Source organism: Dryobates pubescens, chromosome 17 (genome assembly GCF_014839835.1).
Source record: "Dryobates pubescens isolate bDryPub1 chromosome 17, bDryPub1.pri, whole genome shotgun sequence".
NCBI lineage: Eukaryota > Metazoa > Chordata > Aves > Piciformes > Picidae > Dryobates > Dryobates pubescens.
In genome coordinates this window covers 14,905,746-14,933,360 of record NC_071628.1, presented here as the reverse complement: position 1 = coordinate 14,933,360, position 27,615 = coordinate 14,905,746, and the positions used below count along the sequence as shown (strand labels likewise).

Below are 27,615 nucleotides of genomic sequence, written 5' to 3'. Positions count from 1 at the left end.
GAAACAAATCATGAGGGTTTACTAAGAGGATCATAAGATGACAGAGCCACCAGCACAAACTTAAAATGATAGAGAAGTGGGATTGTTTATTGCTGTAGCAGAACAGGATGTTAAATTGTTCTAGGAAGTGTTACTTTAGGGAGGTTTCATTGGATTTACAGTGTTCAGAAATGCAGTAAATGCCATCTACCCACACCTTAAAGGACCAGGACTGCATATCCTGGCCCCAGGATATGCAGTGGCCCCAAGACTTTATATAATAGGTAATTTTTAAACTAAAAGTAAATATGAATTTTAAAAAATGACAGTTGTTAGAAACCCCTAAAACTCACTTGAGCCTGATCCTGTGCATAAGATGCATGTGGATGCTCTCTGGGGTCCAAGACATGGCCTATTAAAGCGTAGTCAGATTTGCATTCATAAATGCAAACATTTTAATTTGCAATGTTATCATGAGACATACAATGGAAATATGCTGCAGCTAGATTCTTGAGCATAAAATGCTTAGACAATATTCCTTTGGGCAAAGTGATTACATTCAAATTCTCTTTCTCATATGGCAGAAAATTGCTTTTCTTTCAGTAGGAGTGCATTGTTACCAAATAGAATCTGAACATTCTACTTTCCAAATCAAGAAGCTGTACACTTTCTCCCAGCCATTAAAGTTGCTTTCAGGAGAAAAAAAAAAATTATCTCATAAACACAAAAGAAACCAGCAAATAATAATAAAAAAGAAAATTCTTCATGACAGATCTAATGTCTTCATAATTCTTCTCCCCAAAGTCTGAGTGCTGAGAGACATCTGCAGATGAATCAGCAAAAGAATGTACATGAATATATCTTCTTTGCCATGTGTTGTTTGAGATTAGATTCATACCTGATTTTATTCCTACCTTAAAGAGGATGTGGCCTATTTCTCAAATAGGGATTGCTCATTATTACTGTGTAATATTTTAAAATGTAGATGGGCATTAGTATAGGGGCGATGAAATCTTAGCATTTATTTCCTGTGTCAATTACCTGTGCCTACCAGTATTAAATTCACTTTCTTATTACAACTGCCTTCAAATGTCTAGTTTGTACCCATCAATAGCATGAAAATTTGGTGGAAAAGTAAAGAAGAAAGGAAGAACAAAAAGCAAGACAACAAGCCAAGGTAGGTTATTTAACTTGGCTTGGTTAGAATTTTTGAGTAGGGGTTCTTGAGAAAGGATTCCAGTACTTGACCAAATCCATGTTACATATTCTGAATAAATTTCTTTCTTTTTTTTTAATCTTTATGTTGCATTATTTCCTTGTATAAAAATAAAGCATTGAGATAAGCAACTACCAAGTCTATAGGTAAGAGAAAACTAATGCTAAACCAGTCCTGCTTTATTTTCTAAGCAAAATGGTAATAAGGTTCCTCCCTTGGCATTAATAGCTCTTGGGACTTCATCTCATGCAAAACTTTGAATTCATTTTGCCTCATAGAGCAGGAACAATTCCATCATTTCAAAGGGGTTTTTTTTGTTTGGTTTTTTTTTTTTTTTTTGGTAAAAATGGCATACCTATTGAAATCAAGTTGTGAAGCTATAATGCTATGTTCACTGATAACTAACATAACTTAATCAAGATGTAAAACATATGGCTAAAGAGAAGCTAAACATGAAAACCCAAATTCTCATGAAACTCAGTGCATGAGTTCCTCCATATGTACTATAACACACCATACCACAGGGGAACTATTAAGTTTAATAAATTATTCTGTGCAACAGTGTCCAAGGTCCTTGGAGAAGGAGCAGTAAAAATGTATATATTACAAATGCATTGTCTACCTTTGTGTCAGATGTACAGAACCATAATTCACAACGAGCTACATAAAATGAAAGACATGTTCATTGCAGTAGCAGATGGTGTCATTATGTATAATAAAAAAGAAAACTTAACATGTTTTATGTGCCTTCATACTTACAAGATCTTTTTTCAAGAAAGTATTGTAGAGAGATGGAGGAAATGAGATACATGTTCTGATTCAAAATTTCATAATATTCCTCTTTAGAGGGCTCATTTGGAGACCTCTGCTTTCCTGTGGCTGTAGCAGGAGCAGAATCTAGCCCTTTTCACTGGACAAATTAAGAATACATGATGAAGCTCTTGTATCCCCAGGCCTCTAACCTCAGTGGTGCTGTGTTCTAAAGCAATCAGACAGCTGCTTTAGTACAGATGATGTAGTAACAGCTTCTAATACTGCTAAAAATGGTTTGCATTAATTATTTACATATACTATGGAAGCTTACTATAGACCTTGCTGGTGTTCTGTGATGATTTCTGTACTCCTGGCATTCAGCAAGAGATAAAGGAAAAGAAACTTCAAAATAATTTTTCTGTTGAAATTGTCCATTAACAATACAGCCATGTTGTATTGAGATAACCAGCTGCTGTACTCCTGTACTTGTAAAATCCTGTTTTACTATCCCAATCTCATCTGGAACAGCAGAAGTCTTTCTGATCTTTGCCATATACCAGTATTATAAGGACTAAGAAATGCATTAACAGTAATACCAGTAAGAGCTTACAAAATGCTTATAATATACCTTAATTCCATTGTGGATGAGAAATAACCCAATGAGAATCAGATGGATGAAAATGATAACAGGAATTTCACATGAGTGAAATGGAGGATGAAAGCACGAAGGCTTGGTTCTCATCACTTCCCTCAAACAAATTCTTGACAGTAGAGCAGAAAACCAGACATGATAATACTTACGTCATAGCTTGATAAATATATTCAATTCCATAGCGCATTGCAAATTCATCTACAATTTCTTGTGCAGCATCATCAAAGTACACCTTCCATGCTTCATCACCTTTCACTTCAGGGATTTTTACACCACCATTTGATTTAACTTCCGTCAAGTAATGGAATAGATTCTAAATGTAAGAAATGTTTCAAACAGGAATTTTTGGCTTTTAAGTGGCATCCTGAAAGTATATCCCATAGAATAGTAATCTCTATGGTCAATGTTAGGTTTGTTTCTTTTGTTTTATTTAGTTGTTTCTGGTTTGGTTTTGTTGTTGTTGTTAGGGGTTTTTCAGTCTTTTATTAATCATTACTTTTCTGAAGACTGGCACTAACTAGTCACCATTTGTGAAACACAAATCCCCAAGGTTCTCAAAAATCTTTGTAATGGTATTGCAGGTTTGTGATTCAGCACATTGATCCTTGATACAAGGTCATGTCAGTTAACAGCACAGAAACATCAACATAAGTTCATACAGAAACTTTATCATCTTTATTATATGCCCTTGCTACTGAATGAAATCATGGTTACTGTGTAGTGCTTCAACTGTAACTGGATCTGTGACCAATAAATTTTAAATTCATTATTTTAGAACTGTAATATACAGGAAAGCTATCAGAAACATTGCAGAAACCTCTCAGGTAGCAAAAGGCATGCAATAACTTCAGGTTTAGCAACCATAGGACCAAAGCTAGTATTTAATTTGATGCTATAATGCTTCTCAGAGGGCCCAGATTCACATGTATAAACAATGTGAGCAGCAGATTTTATATATATAAAAAAATAAATCCAAAACTTTGAATTAATTTCTGTTTTGCTAGTTAGTCCATAACTGTCCTGTGGATTATCTTAAAGTAACAGAATTTTGCCATTTTTTTCCCCAGGCCAAAACACTTCCAATATCAGGCAAAAAAAAAACATCTATGAGGAAAAATGCCCTGAAGATTCAGTTTTACAAATGGCTAACAATGGGATTTTGTAGATACACACCAGTGCTAAACTTTCAGCTATGTGTTATCTGTCAGCTTTCAGAAAGCAGGAATGATCTGTTGGTGTTACTTCAGCCTGCCTTTGACTCTGAACCTGATATGCCATCAGCAATGCAAAGCAAGAAATCTAAAATAAACTTGTCCTGAGGCATAGCAACAATTATTTGTTTCCATGTTCTAATCTTCCATTGCCTTACAGCATGCAACAACTAAATAGTAATCTATCCATGCAACAACTAGATAGTAATTTCTGTATAGCTTGCTTTCTTTAACTTCTCCAACATACCTCATGTAGACAGGTGTACTGCACATGATAGGGAGCAACTTTCTCCTCTCCTTCTATTTCAACATTGATTTTCAATCTAATGGCACCAGAGACAGCAGATTTATCTGTTCTCTTCTCTGAAGAGCAGAAAAACAAGACATTAGTAACTAGTATCTATCTAAATTACATATATGACATGTGAAAAACTTTTATAAACCATTCTAGCTTAATATGACCCTTTTAAAAGCCAAAAAGTCCTGCTGTTGACAGCAAGTAATTTTTATTTTGTTTTTAATACACCACATACAGTTCAGGCCATGAAGCAGAATATCAAAATAGGAAATAAAGATTCTTTAACATTTCATCTGCCACATTCAAACCAGACTGCACAATGCTTTAACTCTTTTATCTTTCCAATAGGAATTATATCTTATTTTCTATATGGTATCTGTTCTAATTATTATTTTCATTGTTGATTTTCTTTTTTAGATATGAAGACTTTAGCAACAACCTGAACTACTCTGTCTGAGAGAAACTCAAAATGTTCTTGGCACATCTCAATTGCAGAAATAAGCTGAATCTTACAGAGGAAATGAAGAAATGTATCTATGCTGTATGTACTAGTCCATTGATTTGCTATCACTCGTTGTGGAGGTTACTTAACTTCTTTTGACATCAATCTTCACTTTTCCAGTACAACCAAGCAGCATAACTGAGTCAATAGGTATTGGCAATTTTTATGATTCTTTCAAAAAGCACAGTGATGTGGGTGGTGGTGAAGAGTAAAATTAGAAAGAATAGGTATCCCACAAATACAATCATTTTGAGTATGTCACACCTCCTTGCTCTATATGCTGATGCTGCAGTTGTGTCAATATGTGTGTGTATTCAAATAAAATGTGCTATTGCTTTTGAAATATTAGAATTATTGTGAACCATTTACTAATATTTTTTAGATATTGACAGATAGGTTTTCATTCTAGATTCTTCCTTCCACAGAGGACATGGATTTTTCAATGTTATTATTAAACTCCTTCCAGTCAAATAAGTTCAGCAAGATTTTGTTTTAAAATCAATTTCACAATAATTTATATTTGCATTTATATGAGCTTAATTTTTCAAGGAATAATCATACTATCATAGTATCAGTCAGGGTTGGAAGGGACCACAAGGATCATCTAGTTCCAACCCCCCTGCCATGGGCAGGGACACCCCACTCTAGATCAGGCTGGCCAGAGCCTTGTCCAGCCTGGTCTTAAACACCTCCAGGGACAGGGCCCCAACCACCTCCCTGGACAACCCATTCCAGGGCTTCACCACTCTCATGGTGAAGAACTTCCTCCTCACATCCAGCCTGAATCTCCTCACCTCCAGCTTCATTCCATTCCCCCTAGTCCTATCACTACCTGATATCCTGAGAAGTCCCTCCCCAGCCTTCTTGTAGGTCCTCTTCAGATACTGGAAGGCTGGGGAGGGATCTCAGGATATCAGGCAGTGATAAATAAATCAGGTAGTGATAAATAAATAAATAAAGTTCAGAATTCATAATGACCAAATTACCTTAGCCTTTAAGAGTCTTATAAATAGGAAATAAAACAAGGATTTCTTTTCATGGTCAATAGGAAATCAAATAATTCCCCATCACATATATATTTTTCACAGAAAAATGAAACACTAGACAGTAAGCACTGTTAAGTAGGAAAGGAAATCTCTATAATTTCAGAAGGTTATGTCACATAATTCACCTGCACTTTTCAGAGAGCAGGCAATCTAGAGAAAAATATTATTATCACATTTTTATTATCAAATATAGGTGATTAACTTTTAAAGGGCTACTCCAGAACATTTAGTGCACTCAAGGAGACTTTTACAATTACAGAGCAGTTGTATGCTTAGATTTAGATAAAGGAAATAAATTCTGAGACTTGCTTTCATCGATTTATTTCCAATTTAAAGAATGATACTTCTTAAGACCTGACCAAACAAGAAGGTGCAGTCATTAAAGACAAGAGAGAGTATCTTGACCCTCAGCAGGCTGCCTTCAGGATGTGACTTTGCATGTAAACACATTTGTCATGCAGAGAACAGAAAACTCAAGCAAGCGAGCTTCATGAAGAACAATAGGTGTGACACAGCGCAAACCAAAGCCGATTATGCCCAGAATGGTGCATCATTTCATTATTATGTTTTTAATATGTGATAAAATTAGTGTGGACAACCAGAAAATTATTTGCTAGATTTTTCTATGTGTCTTGATAGATGTGTTTCTCAGAGAATGTTATTGTCTGAAGTGTTGGGTATTGCCTGAAGTGTTGTCTGAACTAGTCTGAGGTGTTGGGTATTCTTACATGTTTTTAATTTCACATTAAAATGATTTTTTAAAATATTGTTGTGATTAGCCTGCTCTCTGTAACTGTCATAACATTCAATCAAAAAAAGGTACCTTCCCCCTCCCCCCCCAGATTGACCTGTAACAGTTAACATTTTAGAAGTTACATATTGGCACAAAAGTTATATATTTTAGAGGTCACAGATCTACAGATACTGAGGTTCTGCTTAAATTTGTTTAAAAGAATAATAAATCAGTAAGATTCCTACCTAAATTATACCATACATCCATTTCTCCGCTCAGTGTTCTTACTTCAATGATAGTTTGCCCAAGAAAGTCATCTGATTCCTTTTTGAAATGTTGTTTTACTCTAGATTTGATGTCATCATCTTCATCCCATACTCTCACTTTTATTCTATCTGTAGAGTTATGGCATTCACTGTAATTATAAAAAACAAACCCCAAATGGGCGTGATACATAAGCTACACACATTTCTACTGTCTAATCCATTGTCCTCAATTTCCATGCACTTGCTTAAGTGCATAAAGTGACAGGACACAACCAACCTGTAACACTCAGTGGAATAAAAGGCCATGACACATGGCCACGGACAAAACTACAGTTACTATACATAAAAAAATTAAAGATATTAACTTGACCACATTTTTACATATATATATTTTTTTTTTTTTTCCATTTATTCAGGAATGTCATATATGTACTTTAACAGTTATCTTAAGAGAGATGCAGCTGGATCAGGTTTATTCATTTGGGAATGGAAAGTAGCACATACAGTAGAACACAAAAGCAGTACCCTACAATGATATAACACAAAAAGTGAGAAAAATATTTAAAAGTTTTTTCCAGTGTATGGCAGAAACCTTTTGAAAAACCAATCCATTAAGTATTGTGGTAGGTTGAAAGGCTGATCCTTCCACCATGGGCAAAAAATGAGACTCAGACAAACAGATTGCAAAAGTGGTGAAAAGTTTAAATAGAAAAGCAGTGAATATTTACAGAGAACCACAAGCGCAATGACAAAACAGAGATCCCAAAGCATACCCCAAAACATCCCAGCACTTCCCTCTCCCCACCTGAGGGGACACCCAAAACTCCCAGGGCTCTTTCTTCCTCTCCTCACACCCCCCTCTCTCCCCCTACCTTCTTCCACTGTTAGGCTAATCTCAGCTGGCCAGATCTGAGATTGTCCTTCCCCCCGGCCTTTGGCCTAGGCAGGCCCAAGAGGCCGTGAGATGGCTCACCCCATTACCAGGTAACGGTGAAGGAAGAAAGAGGAAGTGCAGGACCCCCGCTGATGGTTTTATAAGGGAGTAGGGCACTATGGGATGAAATACGTAACTTCCCGTGTCCACCCACTGGGCTGGACTCTTTGGGGCACCGCAGATGTGGCTTGTGTGGTGGCATCAGGGGGGCACCCAGCCTGAACAAGTATGTGCAAACACCACAGAAAGACAAGAGAGGCAACCAGGAAAGCCTAGAGAAATAAGTATCTGCTTTCTTTAAAATATATATTACTTTTCTCCAAGACCTCGATTCCCTGGGAAGGAGAAAGAGTAGGGACAGAACACCATACAGTAAAAATACAGCATACAGACAGAACACCATACAGCAAATTTAAGTGGCTTACTAACTCCTTATGAGTTGAGTGGGATTGAGAAAATACTAGATGTATGAAAGAGTGAGGTGACTTCACTTGCAATCTGCAGAGTTAACAGTAGCTACAAATTTTTACTTCTGGCTCCATTCTGTTTATGTTGTCACACAATTGGAAAAGAAACTCTACTGCTGCTTATTCTTATAAGACACAAAAGACTCATTCTTATTGTTCAGTGTTGGCTTTTGTTGATTCCATTGGAATCCCCTTACTGCAGAAGTCTGATAATGAAAAACTCTCTGATGACATTTAATGGCTACTCCAGATATGGCATCAGTTAGAAGTCATGTCACACTCATGAATCTGTACTAACCCAGGTCTTTCTATGTCCATTCAGTAATACTAGCAAAATATGTACTATATTACAAATCTTTGATTATCACTATTTATAACTTTAAAGTGTGGCAGTAAGTTTTTATCTTCAGCAATGTCTTAGCCTGATGCTAGATTAAGAATTCTTACTTGAATTCTGTTTCAAGCACTATCACTGCTCAGCAATCTGTCTCAGTGTTTCCAACATTAAAACAGTAATACTATAACTTATCTCCCAACTGGATTCCCTCAAGGGTGTTCTAAGAATTAATTAGTGGTGGTAATGGGCTTTGGAAGTACAAAGTGCTTTAAATGGTATTATTACTGTCGAGGCAAATCAGTCACTAAAAATGGCACACATAGCATTTGCTCTGTCTCATTGTGACATCACTCAGTATCACAGAAATGCTTTTGTCTGTCTGCATTCCAAATTTTAACATTGCAGATATCTCTGGTAATTTAAAACCACATTGTTCTGTGATTAGCAAAACTAATGAAGCCTGGTTTCCTTTTGTCTTACAACTGGCTTCCCTGGTATCTAACAAAGTGCAATCACCTATTGAATCTTCACCCATAATTGGGATTTTCATAAATTAGCCCGTCATATGGGCTCTCTGGTGTCTATTATGAGGTGAACTCATACTGAGGACACTGCTATGATTTCATCTCTGTCTGACTCCTTATTTTCATAGAGCATGATGGATGTAGTATTAGGCAGTCTGTGAAATTCCTCTGACCAACCACAAAATTCCAAATCTGACTGGCAAGGACATATGAAGTACAGGAAGATGCAGATGCATCAGATAAAAATGTTTGCCTTAAGAAACAGGCCAGACCTGGAAACCATTTAATTTTCCTAAAATATAGCTATGAATTGTTTAACACTGCTAGAGTCCTGGACTGCATTTAGCTGTACACGCAATAGAAACACTAAACAGGGGACTTCTACTGTGGCATAGGGTGAGCCATTTATATGACTCTCATTACTCTATCTGTTCTGTTAACAGAACTAATTTTTCTTTTTCCAAATTAACATTTAACCAATCATTGCACAAATGAGTAGTCAAAAAATCAAACATTTAGTACTTTTAAATAGAGCTCCAAAGAAGTGGAGAAAAATCTTCCCTGTAATAGTAAGAAAAATCTGTTTAGACCTGGAAAGTTTTCAATGCCACAGAAACTGATCAGGTTCTTTAAAAAAATAGAAAAGTATCCTTGAATATAACAGAACAAAGAAATGAAAAAAGGAAAGCATTATACTATACTTATTTTAATTTTTCAGCTAGCATAATGATTCACAGATAGATTAAATTACTCTAGAAGTGTCTTTCTTGCTTCTCTCATTCCTCCTTTTCAAAATGTGCTTGGCCTTATTCTTTTCTCCTGAAGCATCAGCAAAAAGGGTTATTAAAAAGAAAAACAAAACTGTGTGAGATAAGTTTCTTCCATAAACATTCTCTCTGCTCTCCAATACCAAAATAATATTCACTTACATAACCCTCCAGAAATGTCAAATCCACAGCCAATGTGATTTACCTAAGTTTCAGACAAGTCACTTCAGTTGTTGATGGACAAACCTAAAGATCTTTTGTTTTCAGCAGGCTACTTCAGCTGAAAACTGCAGGTCTGCCTATGTAAGAGCACTTGCTGAAGAGTCATGGTGGACTACTGTAACTGAAGTAGCTATTTTTTCCTCTATTTTGTTTTCATTTTCTTTCTCTGGTAGCTTCTGTTTCTGTTTAGCCTGTTACAAAAGTGCCTGTAAGTTTTGCACAAACACATACTAAGGCCTGTTGAGAAAACATGGTACATATCACTTCACAATACTAACCACAGCAAGATTTAGTATTCATATCTTTATTTCAGGTGGATATTTCTTTAGGTGCAGACCATTGAGAGACAAGATTTTGTTCTTTTAAGTGCTTTAATTCATTCAGTGAGTCAATACAGACTTAATTTAAAAACATAAGAACTGAGGTGCTGCTTGGCTGTGTGAACTATATACATGAAAAGAAAACAGATCAGAACACAGCAGAGATAAAAAAAACCCCAAACTAGTGCATGAAAAGTCCGAGGGGTTTTGTTGTTGTTTGTTTTGATTTGATCTATTGTGGTTTGTTTGTTTGCTTGCTTGTTTTGTAAATCCCCTTATAAAGAAGTATAAAGAATACATTTTCTGTAACAGGCAATTCACATAAAGCAATCCAGGAACTGAACCTTGCTGAATTTTTCAGTTTTATTCTCTTAGATGAAAATATCTTGGATGCTATATGGTCTAGATGGGGAATGGAAGCAGTAAAATGAAGTTCTGGGAGGCATTTATTGCTATTATTAACCTCATGGTTATTATTGCCACTATTCTAAGTCAGTGGATTCATCCATTGCATTGCTATGAAAAGTCTGTCCATGCTGTTCTTCAGTGTTCAAAGATTGTTCCATAGTCTTTTAGGAAATCTACCTATTACTACTGGAATACTAGCCTCATTATCTGCAAGCATTTTCTGAAGTCTGATTTAAACCTATCCAAATGGAATTTGTGTCTGTTACTTTTACTATAACAGCAAGCCTGAAAAATAGATTATTCCTTTCCTCTTTGCAGGAGAAAGGATGTGTTTAAAGACATCCTTACCTCCACTACTTGTCTCTTCTCTAGTCTGGGCAATCCAATTCTTTACAGTGTGGTCACGGGCCATGCTTTCAGATAAAGCAGAATGAGACTAATTATGTCTTTTCTTGCATTACTTTACTCTGTCACAACAAAAAGAGAGTTGTACAAAATTAACTCGGATTGATAACAGTTTGAAAAGACCAAACATATCGTACTGTGAAACTGAAAAATATTGGTGCTGAACAAATAATTTATCATTTGAATTAGTTCTTGGAGGTGTTCCTCTCTCTTTTTTTTTGGCCTGAGATTGTGAGATAATTAATTAGTAGGATGTCTCTGAGAGACTGACAGCTGGATGCCTGAACTAGTTACTAGGAATGCTCACTTCAGCAGAAACTGTAAACTTAAATCTTCAAAATATGAAGCAAATGAAGAGCTTCTCAGATCAACACACAGACATAACTATCATGGTCACTAAAATATATCAATGCTGTTTGCTGCCAGGGAGTACTAATCTATGCTGGCTTCCCATGGACATTTAGCAGAGGGTTACATTATCATAGAATCAATAATGATTCTATGATGATCAAAGATCATCAAGCCCAACCTGTCACACAAGACCTCATGATTACTAAACCATGGCACCAAGTGCCATGTCCAATCCCCTCTTGAACACATCCAGGGATGGCAACTCCACCACCTCCCTGGGCAGCCAATTCCAATGGCTAACAACAATCTCAGTGAAGAGCTTTCTCCTCACCTCAAGCCTAAAATTCCCCTGGTGCAGCTTGAGACTGTGTCCTCTTGTTCTGGTGCTGATTGCTTGAGAGAAGAGACCAATGCCCTCCTGACTACAACGACCCTTCGGGTAGTTGTAGACAGCAATAAGGTCTCCCCTGAGCTTCTCCTTCTCCAGGCTAAACAATCCTAGCTCCCTCAGCCTCTCCTTGTAAGGCATATGCTCAAGGCTTCTCACCAGCCTTGTTGCCCTTCTCTGGACAGGTTCAAGAGTCTCAATGTCCTTCTCAAATTGAGGGGCCCAGAACTGGACACAGTAGTCAAGGTGTGGCCTAACCAGTGCTGAGTACAGGGGCAAATGACTTCCCTTCTACTGCTGGCCACACAATTCTTGATACAGGCCAGGATGCCATTGGTCTACTTGGCCACCTAGGCATGACTTTTTCCTAAAAAGTCATGCTCTCTTTACAGTCACTTTTTGGGTGATTGATAAAGTTAACTAGATTGCTGCCCTCACTCTATCTGCTATGACAGAGCAAATGCACAGAGGGGACCCAATGGTTTTTCCAAGACCATGTTTTGGAACAGATTGGTTGATTTAAACTGATGTTTTGATATTATGAATAAATATGTGATTGTAAGATTTTGGGATATATTTTATTTCTGCAATTCACCATTTAGAAGTTATAATGATGATTAGTATTTGATTTTAAAAAAGGCCATCAAATATTATTAGAAGAATTAAAAAACTTCCTGAGTTAATGAGATAGTTATATTAATGTACTTTAGATTTAATCTTGTGGTTAAACATTTATAGTTTATTTAATACACTTTAGAAACGCTCATATAGTTTCAGCTGAAACCCAATGCATTAAATAAGTCAGGGAAGTAAGTTTAAGAAAATACATGTGCAATAAGAGGGACTGAATGGGTATTGAGGAGATGTATGCTATTAGTAAGGTTTGGAAGGGTTTTATTAATGTTGTTGCTAGAGCAGCAGAAGACAGTAATGCTTAGTGCTGGGTGAAAAAACCCCAACATAATATTTGCAAGTTTCCAGGGACACTGTGGCAACCCTGCTCAAATCTTTGAGAAAATACATTTAAAAATTCATAACAAATTTGCTGACTTGGTCATTCAACTTTTTTATACTATGCAAGGCAAACAATTAAATTCAAGGAAGTAATTAATCTCCTACCTTTGGTTACTCTGTCATTTGATGAGGTATGACACCTTAACTGTTACTGCAGTAACACTAATAACTTGAAAAGAAAACATGGTTTGTATAGGGGAAGCCTGTAAGAAGTTTCTGAGCATGTGTTTTATCTGAATTAACTAATTTTAAGTACTAGCCTTTGAATCTGTGAAAGCAATGAGTGCACGTTATTTAATCCATCTGGATAGCCTATTATTTTCTCCAGACACACAGAAGTGACATATTGGATAATACCTCTTTCAAAATCACTAGTGAGATGGTACCCTCCTCAACAACAAGGTATCAGATTTTAGTCAAAATCAGGAAAGAGAAAATAGGTATTGTGGTACATAATGACAAGAAGACATGTCCCCTCCTTGAAGAAAACAGATGCCATTTTCAAATGCTTGAACCCAAGCAGAAATTGCTTCCATGGTCTGTGTAGATGGGAATAATAACAACTGATGCACTCCTGACAGGAGGAAAGGAACATAAGATAAAACAAAACAATGTTCTAGCCTAAGTACTAGTATTTTACATTGTGGTGAGTGGTTATTTTGAAATTGTCTGTTGCACACCACGACTACCTAGAGATTCTGAGTCTTGACTGGGCAGTCTGGACGGTCCTGAACTGTTCTGATCCTGTTTTGTAAATTCAGGGTTGTTAAAACAAAACAAAACAAAACAAAACAAAACAAAACAAAACAAAACAAGACAAGGCATAATTTTTATCATCACTGATGGAAGGTTTCATCAAGTTGTGTGAAATTAACATCCAGTTTTGAATAGCACTATTAGGCATAAACATAGACTTTTGCAACATATTACCAAAAGGTTAGACTATTATAATGTGTCAACAATTTGCATATATTGTCAGTAAAAATGTAAATGAAACCATTGCATTTGATACTGAAATTGTGTATCCTTTTTCATTATTATAATTTTTTCTTTTCTTAATTTATTATGTTTTCACACAGCTTCCACTAAACACCTACTAACAACATGTGATGATATTGTGGTAGGTTCTTCCAGGGTAGACTAGACTTTTACAGAACATTTAAAAAAAATCTGCCTAAATAAACAGTTATTTTCCACTACAATTTTTCCAAAGAAAACCTAGGGTTTATATTAGCAAGCAGGTGCACAAAGGTGTTGGAAGGCATTGGGGCCAGAACAGCTGGCCTGAACTAGCCAAAAGGATATTCCATACCATAGGATATCATTCCCAGTATATAAACTGGAGGAGTTGGCTGGGAGGGGCCAACTGTTGCTCTGGCATTGGTCAGTGGGTGGTGAGGAATTGCACTGTGCATCACCTGTCTTTTCTTGGGTTTTATTTATGTCTATTATCTCTCTTTCCATGACAATGATTATTGTTATATTTTTAGTATTGTTGTTATTTTGTTATAGTTTATTTCAGTTATTAAACTGTTATCTCAACCCATGAGTTTTACTTTTTCCATTGATTCTTCTTCCCATCCCACTGGGAGAAGAAGTAGGAGCGAGTGAGTTGCTGTGCTGTGCTTAGTCGCTAGCTGGGGTTAAACCACAACATTAAGGAATAGTGCTGAGAAAATCAATACTCTTATCAGAATGGTCACATTCTCAGACAGGAATGTGTTGTATCCTAAGGCAATATTTTCAGGAAAGGATCAGTATAGTACCTGTGAATTATGAGATGTATGATTGCTACATGAAAAATTGCAATAAACTTCTATACTCTCTCCATGCAGAACTTGCTAATTCATTAATGCTATGAATAGTACAGACAACAGGTATCTTTAGACTAAGTAATTATTTTAGTTGGTAGCATTCTATTACCTAAATGTAAATTTTAAAATCAAGAAACAACACTGTGTTCCATACTTACAAATAGAATTTTTCATCCCATACTGGATTCAAATTTCCAAAAATAGTCTTCGTTCTCCGCTTGTTTTTGCCAACTTGCACAGTAACGTATGGGTCGCTTGAGCCAGTTTTGTCCTTAGCCTGTAAGCCCTGAGCACAAAGAACTGCAAAAATAGGAGAGAAATGTGCTTTAGCCCTCATAGCTTCATTGCCAAGAAATAAGTGAGACAGTGATAACAGCAACAGGAAACAAAGTCCTCAAACTGAAGGGTCTCAAAACCAAGCTTTCTGCATGAATGTTCCAAGTGGCTGTTACTTTGAAGGTAGACAAGGCTTACCTAACTACCCTTCTGGACTGCATAAAATTGACAAATATGCTTTAATAGAGTAATAATTTTTTAAATTCACTACAGAGTATGAAACAAACACTTCTCTTGTGATGCATAATTCATATACTCTGGTTTAATCAGCATGGCCATAAATATAATGTTGTATAACTTGACTTCAGTCTACTAATTCCCTAAAATTTCCAGTCCCTACCTCCCAATAAATATTTCCAAAGTTTCTCCAAAGATCTGAACTAGAATTTCCAAAAGAAAACTTCCAGTTTTCAGAAATCTGTGCTGTGGATTATGAAATTAAAGATGAGAAGCATAGTTGTGACTTTGCTATTAGTTTTCTTCATATGAGAGATGAACTGTGCAGATTTGCAGAACACTTCCTATTTTAACACAGACAGGATGACAGTTTAGATCAATTATCATTAACTGTTTATGTATTTGTCAGCCTTTTTGACAGTTAAGTGGGTGTATAGTTAATGCATATGCATTGTAGCACAAATACAAGTACACACAATTTGATTTTCCTGTAATAATTTATAAAAGTTGAACTCTCAGGAGAAGCTAGAGCCTACCAAACCTACAGGGCTGCAGCTAAAACACTTCCCATGAGTCCTAGCATGAGCACTGCTTGGGCTTATTGTTTGGCACACCTCTTAAACACCATCAAGGAAAGATTGCTGCTATTCCCTCTACAGATTAATTTTGCTCCTCAGGAACACTGGGTTCTCTTTCTACCATTATCTAAGATCCAGCAATTACTTTAGGTTTGTCTCTAAGTTTCTTCACTTGGTGTGAGAAACTCTCTCATGAAAAGACAACCTGGCATTCTCTCTGCAGGGAATGGGCACCACTATTTGACACCTGTGAAGCCACACCCAAACTAAAATTTGTCTCTGCACTTTGAATCTGCCCAGAAAAAGAGATTGACAAACTAGAGAAAGTCCAATGGAAAGTTGCCAATTTTGTACCTTTAGGGCACATGGTGTATGGAAAACTGCTAACGGTGTTGCATTTGCTTATCCTGGAGAAGAGGAAGAGTAAGAGATCAAGCTGCAGTCCTCAACTACCTAAAAAGTGTGTCACAAAGACAACAAACTCCAGGACAAGTTCATCTACTTGAGGATGTTTCTGCTTATGGATGATATTTCAAGGTCCTTTCCAACACAAACTATGTTTCTATGAAGGCAGACTCTCCTCAAAGGCACATAATAATAAGATTATAATAAGAAATAATAAGATGTAACAGCTGCGAGCTGCAGCAAGAGTAATCCCAGGTGGATATAGGGGAAACAGTTTTACAATGTGAGCTGTTAATAACTGAAACAGGCTGCCTAGTAAGCAGGTCAGATTTCCCAGAGAAAATGTGGAATCTCCATCTTTGGAGAGTTTCACATCTAACTTGGACAAAGCTGTGCAAGCTTATCTAACTGCTTTTAGTGGAAGGTTTGAATATACTGCAGAAATCCCTTCCAACATTACTTCCTAATTCTATGATTCATTTGTTAGGTAATGATTCTGCAAATCTCATACTCTGCAGTATAAGTTTTACTTCTGAAAGTGAAGAACCAAGCCATTCAGCAATATAAGTAAGTTTTGTACCAATACTAGTAAAGTGATGTTTACCCAGCAGAGAGCCTGAAAATATTTGCATATTTACTGTTCAAGGTATCCTAGTCTCTTGTTTCATAAAGAAAAAGAGGATATGTGCAAAATATCTTGTAAAATGCCTTAGGAAAATTACCATATATACAAGTATGAAACAGGCACAAAGAACTGACCTGAACACATCTTTTGTGAAAGTTGCACTGAGAAAAATGTGTTACTTAAATAGGCACTACTGTTTAGTTGAAAAATATAGGGTTTGTTTCACTCATTTTTAGCAAAACTAACTAGCTAAAGCTAAATATAAGTTCCTGAAGTTTATCTCCTTACCCTGCATAACAGAAATAATATGAATCCCGCAGAAAGATAGACTAGCATAGAATAAGATACTTCATTTACTTTTAATATAAAAAGAAGGCTTACCATTTTCTTGTGATATTAAAATAAAATTGAGGCTAATTTAGATGTGAAACATAACTGAAATCCTTTAACTCTGATGCAAAGAGTCCTTCACATTATTGCTTTTCAATTCTTTGGTCTTTCAGTTTAATCTGTACTTGTCTCTATCCTTACATCACTTAAAGTCAGGCTGGCCTGTCAGATGAACTTTTATTTAGATCTTTGGTGCTGAGGTTTTAATTCAAAAATTGAAATGTCAAAGTCAGCAGGCCTGGAAATCTTTATGAGCAAGCAGACTAATGTAGTTGGAAGGAATATCGAGTGTGTTCTGGGTGCACACGTTTCCCTGGCTCAGCTTCACTAAACTGGAAAACAATCCTAGTCAAGCAACAAGAATGGATGATGAGTTTCAAACAAAAAGGGTCTGGAATTGCAAGCTGCAATGTTCTTAGCATTACTGTCATTAACCCCCATAAATTCAATTGTGAACTTTAACTCTTGCACTTGGTAGCAAAAAGTTCAGCAGTAACACAGGGGATATTAATAGGAGGTAGAAGAGATACAGGACCATTTACTTCCTTCCTAGAGCTTTGGAATATAAAGTAGTTTTGCCAACAGCTGTAAATTCAAGCTCTTCTAGTTAGCATGCTATAAATTCAACTGTTTGTAGATGCACCAAGTAGTCAACAGAACACACAGTTCCAGCTCTAATTACGTTAAATCTTGTTCCTAACCCAAGCAGGGGACCAGAAAAAAAGAGCCCTTAAAATGAACAGTTCAGAAGAAAATTTACCTGTGATGGTTATTTTTGCTGACCATTTGGATGTACCATCCAAAACATTTTGTTTTGCTGCTTTAGTATATTGTACAAAATCTTCTTTGGAAATATTAAACATTTCCTGGATCACTTCAAACACCTCTGGTCTATTTTTCTCTCTAATCTTCATTCTTTCCTTCATAGCACTAATAATATTTTGTGTTTTATCTTCTGCACCGTGTTTGGAACTTTTCTCAGCAGCTCCTGAAATGAGAGAAAATGTCAATACTTTTATTACAAAGTAGCTGCCTTAGTTCTTTTCTCTAGAGCTTCCAGACAGTTCTTAGTACTGCAATACTCAAAGGAGATATGTTTCATCTGGATAACATTAAGCCTCTTACACTGTGAAAACATCTAAACACAAGTGACTTTTCTTGCATAACTGGGCATACTGATTTTTACAGAAAGGGTTGTAGAAATGTACATTACCTGGGTCTATCAGCTCTGTGCTCTGCCTCTGTTACTACTTAAACTTCAACAACATATATGTGGATAATTCAATTTTTTTCTACGTCCACATGACTTAACAATATTTTCACTCCTTTCTCTTTTGGAGTAGGATGGCACAAGAAACCATACTTGGTTTCTGAGGATAAAATCCCTCCAAAATTAATAGAAAGTGCGTTTAAAGCAGGTAATATTTACAGCTCATTTTTCAGAGAATTTTCAGTCTGGCAGTAAGGACATTAATCTAGACTCCTGCTATGCTCTCCCACAGTGAAAATCTAATGAGCAATAGGAAGAAATAGACAGAGTGACTTCAGCCATTTTTTTGACTTCTTCCAGGTACATCTCAGCACTTGCTGATGTTGCCTGCACTAATGGAAAATTTTTTGTTCCTTCCTGGAACAGTGTTCATAAAAAAAATATTATCACATAAATCCATTTAATGAAGCACTCAAAAATATACTGAACAAAAGCATTCATTTGATTTAAGCATTTAGATTACTCTGGGACTACCTTACCTGTCAAACAGTTGTGTAACACTGACCTGACATCCTTGCTCTGGATCAGTAGTGCACTCTATCCCTTCTTTAAATACCATGCATGAACAAATGAATGCTTCACAAAGCTCCACGCTAACAGTGGCATCTTTTGATATCTATTTAAGCCAGTCTTCCATGCCCTGCTTCCCAAAGAGTAGACAGGGCTTTATGCTGAGGCTGCAGCTGAATAAAGGGAATGCTTTCCTAAGAATTCTAAGACTGGAACAAATCAGAGAATTTCTGCAAGGAATCCTGCATCTAGTACACACAAAGAAGGTTCTGGATAGAGTGAGATGGGAACAGAGATCTTTTTAATTCTGCAGAGTCACTGCAGGGACAGGATTTAAGGGAGAGAATATTGGTGTCCTTCCTCTTACAAAATAGAAAGATGCAGATGCATTATTAGATGTAAATGTTACAGCAGTACAAAGTAGAGAATCTTCTAACTAAAATAAATATATTTGCAAGACAGAAATGTTTTGCTTGCTGCAAAGGCATGTGTCCTGCAGACTGAAACCTAATGACTGAAAAAGCTATTGTAGGGTCAGTTCTGAGATGCAGCAGCACTCACTCACTTTTGCCAATACATTGGCAATAATTCATAAAGAAACATCAGATTTGGGAGGTTAAAAGAGTGTGACAAATATTGGAACCAAAAATTTGAATTCCTGAAGTGCTAAACAGGCTGTATAGATACATATAAAACAAGATGCAAGAATACTACAAATCTTGTCCAGTGACACATTATCATTTACTAGAAGTACTGCTGAATTTCAGCTAGCATTGTTAAATGCTACTTGAGGGTTCCCAGCACTGACTGTGACAATCATCACCATCTTCACTAGGAGCAGTAAATACTTTACTCTTCCAAAAGGTTGTGAAAACATCATTCAACTAGCAATTCTCACCTTCAGGGAGGACAAAAGCAGTACTGTTCCTTTTAAACTGATAGTTAAATTAAGACAAAATTATGTTGAACTTGCTATGTAATTAGAAATCAGATAGTTCAATACTGAAGAGGAACATAATTCCTCCTCTACACTATGATCAAACACCATTATATTCTTTTGATGGCATTTTTTGCTGAGAGGGACACAGCTTCCAATGACTACAGAAATTATCAACACATCTATAGAGCTAGAAGAGGTCATCTTTCAGCATAAGATTTCAGTGAAGCCTTATGGAACAAATATTTTATGCATTGTTTTCTTCACTGCTTTCATTGTATCTGAAGGTTTCTTAGCATATCAGGACAAAATAGAGAGATGCTTTCCAGCTGCTTTCCAGCCAGTGAGTGGCTGGAAAGCAGCCCAGAGGAGAGAGACTTGGGGGTGCTGTGGACGAGAAGCTCAACATGAGCTCTCAGCGTGCACTTGCAGCGCGGAAAGCCAATCAGATCCTGGGCTGCATCAAGAGAAGTGTGGCCAGCAGGTCAAGGGAGGTGATTCTTCCCCTCTACTCAGCTCTGGTGAGACCCCACCTGGAGTACTGCGTCCAGTTCTGGAGCCCCCATTACAAGAGGGATATGGACATGCTGGAATGTGTCCAGAGAAGGGCCTCAAGGACGATCAGAGGGCTGGAGCACCTCTCCTATGAGGACAGACTGAAAGAGTTGGGGCTGTTCAGTCTGGAGAAAAGAAGGCTCTGAGGTGACCTCACTGTGGCCTTCCAGTATCTGAAGGGGGCCTACAAGAAGGCTGGGGAGGGACTTCTCAGGATATCAGGTAGTGATAGGACTAGGGGGAATGGAATGAAGCTGGAGGTGGGGAGATTCAGGCTGGATGTGAGGAGGAAGTTCTTCACCATGAGAGTGGTGAAGCCCTGGAATGGGTTGTCCGGGGAGGTGGTTGGGGTGCCATCTCTAGAGGTGTTTAAGACCAGGCTGGATGAGGCTCTGGCCAGCCTGATCTAGAGTGGGGTGTCCCTGCCCATGGCAGGAGGGTTGGAACTAGATGATCCTTGTGGTTCCTTCCAACCCTGACTGATACTATGATACTAAGATAGCTGAACAGGAAGGCATAATGTCATCAGGTTGGAAAAGCACGGGATGAGATCCCAGATACCAGTGATTTTAGACTGTCAACAGGCTGAATTATATGGCTTCTTCAAGGTGCTCTCCATTGCTATTAAATCTTCAGAAATGTTGAAAATCTCTTGGTTTGAGTAACTAATTATTTTGAATGCTGAAGATAAGACTTCTAGTGATTAAGGGTTTTCTACACTGAAAAATTAGGAATTAGTAATAAAAGAAGTAAATGCTACCCTGAAACCAAATACCAGTTAAAGAATTCTTTAGTGACTCTCACCATGACAGAAATTATTGCCTGCATAATGTGACAGCAAATAAAAATTCTAATTTTGTCTTAGTTTCTTACCTTCCTGAAAAACTACAGATACCACCTCATAACTGAATGATAAACCATGGACACAAGCTGAATGGCAAAAATGTATTCCTGTTGAAAACCTTGCTGATTTTTGAGACAGGATAGATAAAATTGGAATATGCATTAAAATGTAACTTCCTCTAAGTTTTCCTGTAAGATCAGTATAACCTCCTGTTTATGCTGAATTATTTACTGCACCTATGTTTACAACCACTGTTGCTGACAGTATATGGACATGCAGTATTGATCAGACTAATTAAGTCAATATAGTAACTTAAACTGCAGAGGAAGTTAACAAGCCCCTTTTACCCTAGGGACTAATACAACTCAACAAGATTGAAATCAATTCTGATTTAATATTACACCTGTTACTAGAAAGGGAAGATGAGAGGCATAATGAAAGTACTACTGTTTTTTTTTTAAGCTAATTTAGAACAAGCTTAGATATTGACCTTAAAGAGCTAGAGATGTTAATTCATTTCCACAGTCGACATTAGCAATCATTACATTAAAAAAACCCCAGAAGCTTGGAGGCCAATGTGTCCTAGTGATTATGAGATGCCCAAAAGGATGACTCTGCTACAAATACCAGCAGCGAACAGCATTCATTTCATTTTATGAGACAGTTAGCATCAGCTTTCTTAGAAATAAGGATCTTACCAACCACTCTGGTCAATTAATTTCTTCAATGGAATGCGAAAGATTTTAAACATAAATGAAACAAAGTATTGGATCTAATTTTCAAAGTAGTATGACACACAAACTCACTGTTGCAAAACATGTGGCAGGATGTTCAAAAACATATGTATACTAGCAGGGAGATCAGGGTCCTTAGGTGTGTTAAATATTTTTATATCTGAAGTTTGCCTTCTAGAGGTTTACTCTTTCAAGTCTCATTTGTTCAATGTTTCCCAACTGTTTATATCACAGATGACTGCCACTCCTATTTATAACTTGCAGGTTCTCTCTCAGCCTTATTCCTGATGTATTTGTAAAAAAAATAATAAAATAAATAAAATCACAGGCAATCTAGTGCTATGGACCATTTGTTATGTTTTGGGGGGACTGGTGAGATGGTTCAAGCAACCTCTAGACTGAGTTTTCTTCAGAGAAGTGAAAAGGAAGATAGAAAGGGTACTTTTACTCTATATATTTTTTAGCTTTTCAGTTTTAGCCAAGATTCAACTATTACAGGGATGGGTACATTTCTCATGCTACCTGCATCATCGTGGCATCCTGAAAAGCAGCTCAGCTCTTAGCAAGTTAGCAGCAGCTTATTTCTTTGCAGTGTGAAGGGTAGAACAGAAGGAATTGTAGTCAGTGGATAAATATCACAGAGTCATTTGAAGGTGTTTCGCCACAAAGGAAAAAGAACACTAATTTTGAGTGCTAATAACAGCTGAGCCCCTCCATGGTAGCATAAACACCTGAAATTGGTTCCTGCACTTGTAAAGCAGTGAACAGCAACCAAATTAGAAGTCATACAAAACAAAACTCAAAGGTACCACACTCAGGTCTAGCTGGCTTGAATATTGCTTCCTGGTTTGCATAGTGATGAAAGATGTTATCACTTTTAAGAAACCTCAGAAAGAACAATCTTTCTAAGCATTCTCTGTTTTGAAAATTCATGGACTAGATGAGGATTACAAGAAACTCACAACACTGATACTGTTAGGGACATCACCTTGGATTTCGCTTTTCTCACAATATAACTGAAGAGAAATAGCTGTTTGAAGTGTGGCTTTCTCAAACAGCAGAAACTAGGCCGGGAAGTTTGCAGAATGGAGAAGGGTTTACACAGATGTTTGGTGAGACAAGAACCACCCAACTAACAGCACCAGAAAAATCCCTTCAAGCAGAAAGACATGGTTATAATGCTCAGAATCATTTGATCTTTGCAGTACTTCATTACACTACTGTTAAATCAAGATGTCTTGTATATGTCTGTCACTCATGGAGTGAATCAATTTTAGTTTTCCTGAATTAAATCTTTTTCTGAATCAATGTGCTAGGATATGAGATGATATTCCTTTAAATCCTCAGAAAGAAAAAGTGCCCTTCTGGTGGAGAAAGTTCCAGTTATGCCTCATTTCTAGACCATTATGCATGCAATTATGAGAGGGAATTCCCACAACACTGTATGGAGCACTTGATACTTATCTCTCTGACACAAAATACAATCAGTATTTTCAGGAAGCAGCAAATGAGACTCCTAGCAAAGGAGCTCCAAATCTATCACTAGCCCAATCCCGTGGAGAATGTGGAGCTGGTTAGCTTCAAATAGACCAACTGCAATCCATACAGATTTGTTTTGAAAGCCTACAACAAGACAAATCCTACATTACATGTTGAGACTACCAGAATTTATCGTGCCCCTCCTCCATGTTTTCTTCTTCCTGTACATAGATAGTGCTAAACAAGATGTGCATGAAAGAACAGATGAAACTTGAGAAAGCTATTTCTACTTCCTACCTCTTCCATCAGTTCATGAACAGGTATTTGGCAAGTGACTTTTACACATCCTGTTACCAGTAGATGCACAAATTCCTCATTCTTCTAACTAATTTTCATTTCCCTAAGTCCAGATAATAAAAGCCAAGTGATTCCTAGCAGAACTGTGGTGTCAAATGGCTAGCTAAAACAGAAAAATCAATGGGCTGATGTGCAATTATTTACTTTTGGCTAGTCTTAAAATGTACCTAGAATGAGATAGGACAATTACTCAATAAGAGTAAACAGGAATTGACATTATGAACCATACTTTGTTACTGTCCAGGCAACAGAAGTTATTTGCACTTAATTGAAGAGGATACTCACCAGTATCTTCTTTACTAGATAAAGTTTTGAAGACTCACAAACAGTAATCATATTAATGCTGCACAGTATACTTTTACAACAGTCTATTTTCAAAAATACTTCTCTCATTTGTGAAGCTATGTCAAAAACTTAGCTGTCAAACACTGTGAAACACAAGCCAGTTTCAGTAATAGTGTAGAATCACAATTAAGCACGGTTAAGCAGATTGATTCAGAAACGTGTCATTGATTCATGCTCCATGGGGTCAGTTGCTCTGGGAAATCATGATTAGTTCCTGAACAATGTGAATCATGAAAATCCATCTTTTATGACAGTTCCTCACATAGACAGCCCAGCAGGAAGAAAGAGGACCTGACTGGAATATCTAAGTATTTTTTCTACATGTAGAAGCTAGGTAAATTCTCAGGAATGTATCAACAATGAACAGTGCAGAATAAGTTCAGAGCTGTAAAACGCCTTCCATTCCAAATTCAGAATATCAGAAAGTGCAGGTCTTCACTTTACATTGTTCAGAGTCTTGCATATTGAATGTGTTGTAACTTAAATATGGTTTGAATGCACATCAGGTATTTTTGGAGTAAAATGCAAGGAGACTGGAATAAATTCAGCCAATGAAAAAAGCAAAGAAAATAGTTGTTTCACCTTAATTCTAGTCCAAAAATACTTCCTGAATATTTCCCCACCACCACCTTACACATACATGATTTGGTATTTTGAAAGGACAAGATCCTGTTCACTGATTGTCTATTCTATAGGATATTAATGTAACTACAACAAGTATAAGGAATAATTTTATTATCTTTGCTTTGACATTTCATGTGTTAAGAGTTAAATAAAACAAAGAGGTTTTACATCATGTTACAAATTGCTACAAATTGCTCTGCATGCTGCTAGAGGCAGTGGAAAGCAGATAATATACTGCTGCTACCAAACATTATTTTGTAACTGATCAGGAACATTCATAAAGTTCCCAGGACAAAACCAAAATCAATAATTGTTATTTCATAAAGTTTCTGGGTAGCTTCTCAGCCAATGAACATCAACATGCTGTCACTAATTTCTAACAATCTGACTCTTTTCACAAAACATCTGAGTTTACATACAAAATCAAAAGGTGTGAAACACTGCAAAGCTTTTGCACTCAGAGTATACTCACTCTGCAAACAGTCAGCATTCAGGAGGTCTTGGCACTTCTCATGGCATTTGACACCACATTCAGTGCATTTCATGCCTTGTCTGGCTATGCCCCAAAGTAGGCCTTCACATTCATAACAGTAGGTGGGAGTTGTAGCTGTCCAAACTTCAAAATTATGAGGTGTAGTTGATGATATTGGATAGATCAAAGCCTGTAATGTCTTCTTGAAGACATGTATTTTCTGTTGAGTAAGAAAAAAATAAAAATGACCAGGACTTCAGCTGAAGTATTGTTTAATACAAGCAAACTGGAGCTAAGCACGTCATTGCACTTACAAAGTTGTAAAATATAATATTATACATACAAATATGAACTAATTTGCAAAGTACTGATTTATTTATTTTGCCTTGCACTTTGAAGACAAAAGAACCCTGGATGAAAATTTTGACTGACTACAGAAACAGAAGACAAGCTGGAATCCAGTCAGTCAGTTAACAGAGAGTCCTATGTATTTTTTATATTTTGAAGCAGAAATTTAAAAATTCATTAGCATTACATTAACTGATGCATTTTAAGTATCTACCAAACATAGTCCTTCTGAATATTTAAATACTTCCTATAGGAACTTAGACATACTGCACAAAATATGCTTTGATTACGCATAGTGCTATCCTTGAATACTTAGTGCCTATGTAATGTCCTCACCAAACAGAAATGGGACACTTTTATGGTTCCATTTTGTCTATATTCCCATTGTAGCATACTTGCTGCCTTCCTTTTTAAGCACCAAGATGCTCTTTACCAATAAACAAAAATGATACTCTCAAAATTCCACACCCTTGGACCCTTGGTATCACCTTGGACTCTTTTGGCTCAGGACCCCTGACCAGTTCTAGCATATCAACAATTACCAGCTATTCATTGATTAGTACTGCAAACAACCTGAATCTCAGCTCTTGATGAGGTGAAAACAAAACAGTCCCTGAAATTTCATATGTAAAACATAGGCTTAGCTGGCCACAATGGCCTGGTTTGTTTATTTGAGCTTTGTTTACAGGCACCTAGATCTTCTAAGTTCAGTTGATTTATCTGGAATAAGAAAAATTAATCAGCCTGTAGGTAGCACTTGGTATCACACAAAAATATGATCTGGGGGTTTTGTTGTGGTATTGTTTTTCACTAAATGCACACTGGCTGCCATGAATGTATTAGCAATTTCAGACCTGTTCCCTTGATAAAATATTTTGTGTACTTATCAGCATAATGTTGCATGCTCAGAGCCACCAGTTAAAGGACTTTCCTAGGATGGGAAAATCATTACTGTACAGCCATAAATCTACAGATCCATAGGTTCAAGCACTACAAATAACAAAATCAAATGCCAAGTATCTTAGGCTGCAACAGCTCTTACTGAATTTCTGTCATATACTACTTGAGATACTTTTGCCATGTTATCAATGTGTTATTTTCACAGACTTGTAGCTCTGTCTCTGCTCAGCAAAGCAATTAAATGAATGCTCAGCTGAAAGCAGATACTTAACCCTCACTGAAGCTAATATTTTGACACTGCTTAAAAGATGTTTTGATTAGTGCCTGAGAACATAGGAACTCACAGTGTCATAAATGTGTTATAGCAGGACAGCAACATTGGCTGGAAAAGCTGAAAGCATTTAACAACAGGTTTTGATTATGGGGGTAAGTGGCAGTTGATTTTGAATAAAAGGCATTAGTTCAAAGAATTTCCATACTGAATCTAAACAGCCAAATAACCTGCTTCCATCAGAGTTGCTAATACTCCCTCTGGAAAAAGCTGAGGGAAAGTAAAAACCAGAAAAGTCTTAATCAGAGGAATAACTTGCCCAAAAGAGATTTTCTTTCTCAGGTCTCATTGGTGACTGCACCTTTTCATGTAGTAATATGGAAACTATCTGGAGAATTCTTAGATGCCTGAAAATGTCTGTTCTTTTTGGTTTTAAAGCATGCTCTACTCACTTTTAAAGATGCTTTAGAGCCTGAGGTTCTGCTGGATACTTACAGATCAAGTGAAAAAGTATTAGCTTTCCTGTGTTTTAAATGCCTGCAAGTGGTTTTCCTGGCTGTACTATTACAGTTATGCTTGAAAAAGTACCTGGCATAAGTCAAGCTTTTCTTATTCACTTCTCTCAATTAGCTTTATACCTTTTCTCAATGAAGGAACTTTTATGTGCCAAAATTAAATTTGTTGCCTGCTTTTGGGCTCAAGAAATGATTAAATAAAAACTTAAGAGATATCTATTTCTGGAATGCATTTTTTCATACATCCTGCTTCAAATGTAGCCCCAAAAGTGTAATTGCATAAAACCAGATTCAAGTTATTTTTCCCTTTCCAGTTCTCCTGAGTCATACTTCAGT

General features: G+C 36.8%; 1 protein-coding gene across 1 annotated transcript in view; it reads right to left on the bottom strand.

Moving 5' to 3' along the window:
* Window positions 1–27,615, bottom strand: part of UNC13C (unc-13 homolog C) — a 137,562-nt gene that overhangs the window by 73,778 nt on the left and 36,169 nt on the right. The window contains exons 7-12 of the mRNA XM_009906444.2: window positions 25,246–25,465; window positions 17,879–18,106; window positions 14,766–14,907; window positions 6,636–6,805; window positions 4,059–4,174; window positions 2,750–2,913 (exon numbers count right to left, since the gene is read on the bottom strand). Coding sequence (XP_009904746.2) covers window positions 2,750–2,913; window positions 4,059–4,174; window positions 6,636–6,805; window positions 14,766–14,907; window positions 17,879–18,106; window positions 25,246–25,465 — 1,040 coding nt within the window. The remainder of the gene's footprint in view (window positions 1–2,749; window positions 2,914–4,058; window positions 4,175–6,635; window positions 6,806–14,765; window positions 14,908–17,878; window positions 18,107–25,245; window positions 25,466–27,615) is intronic.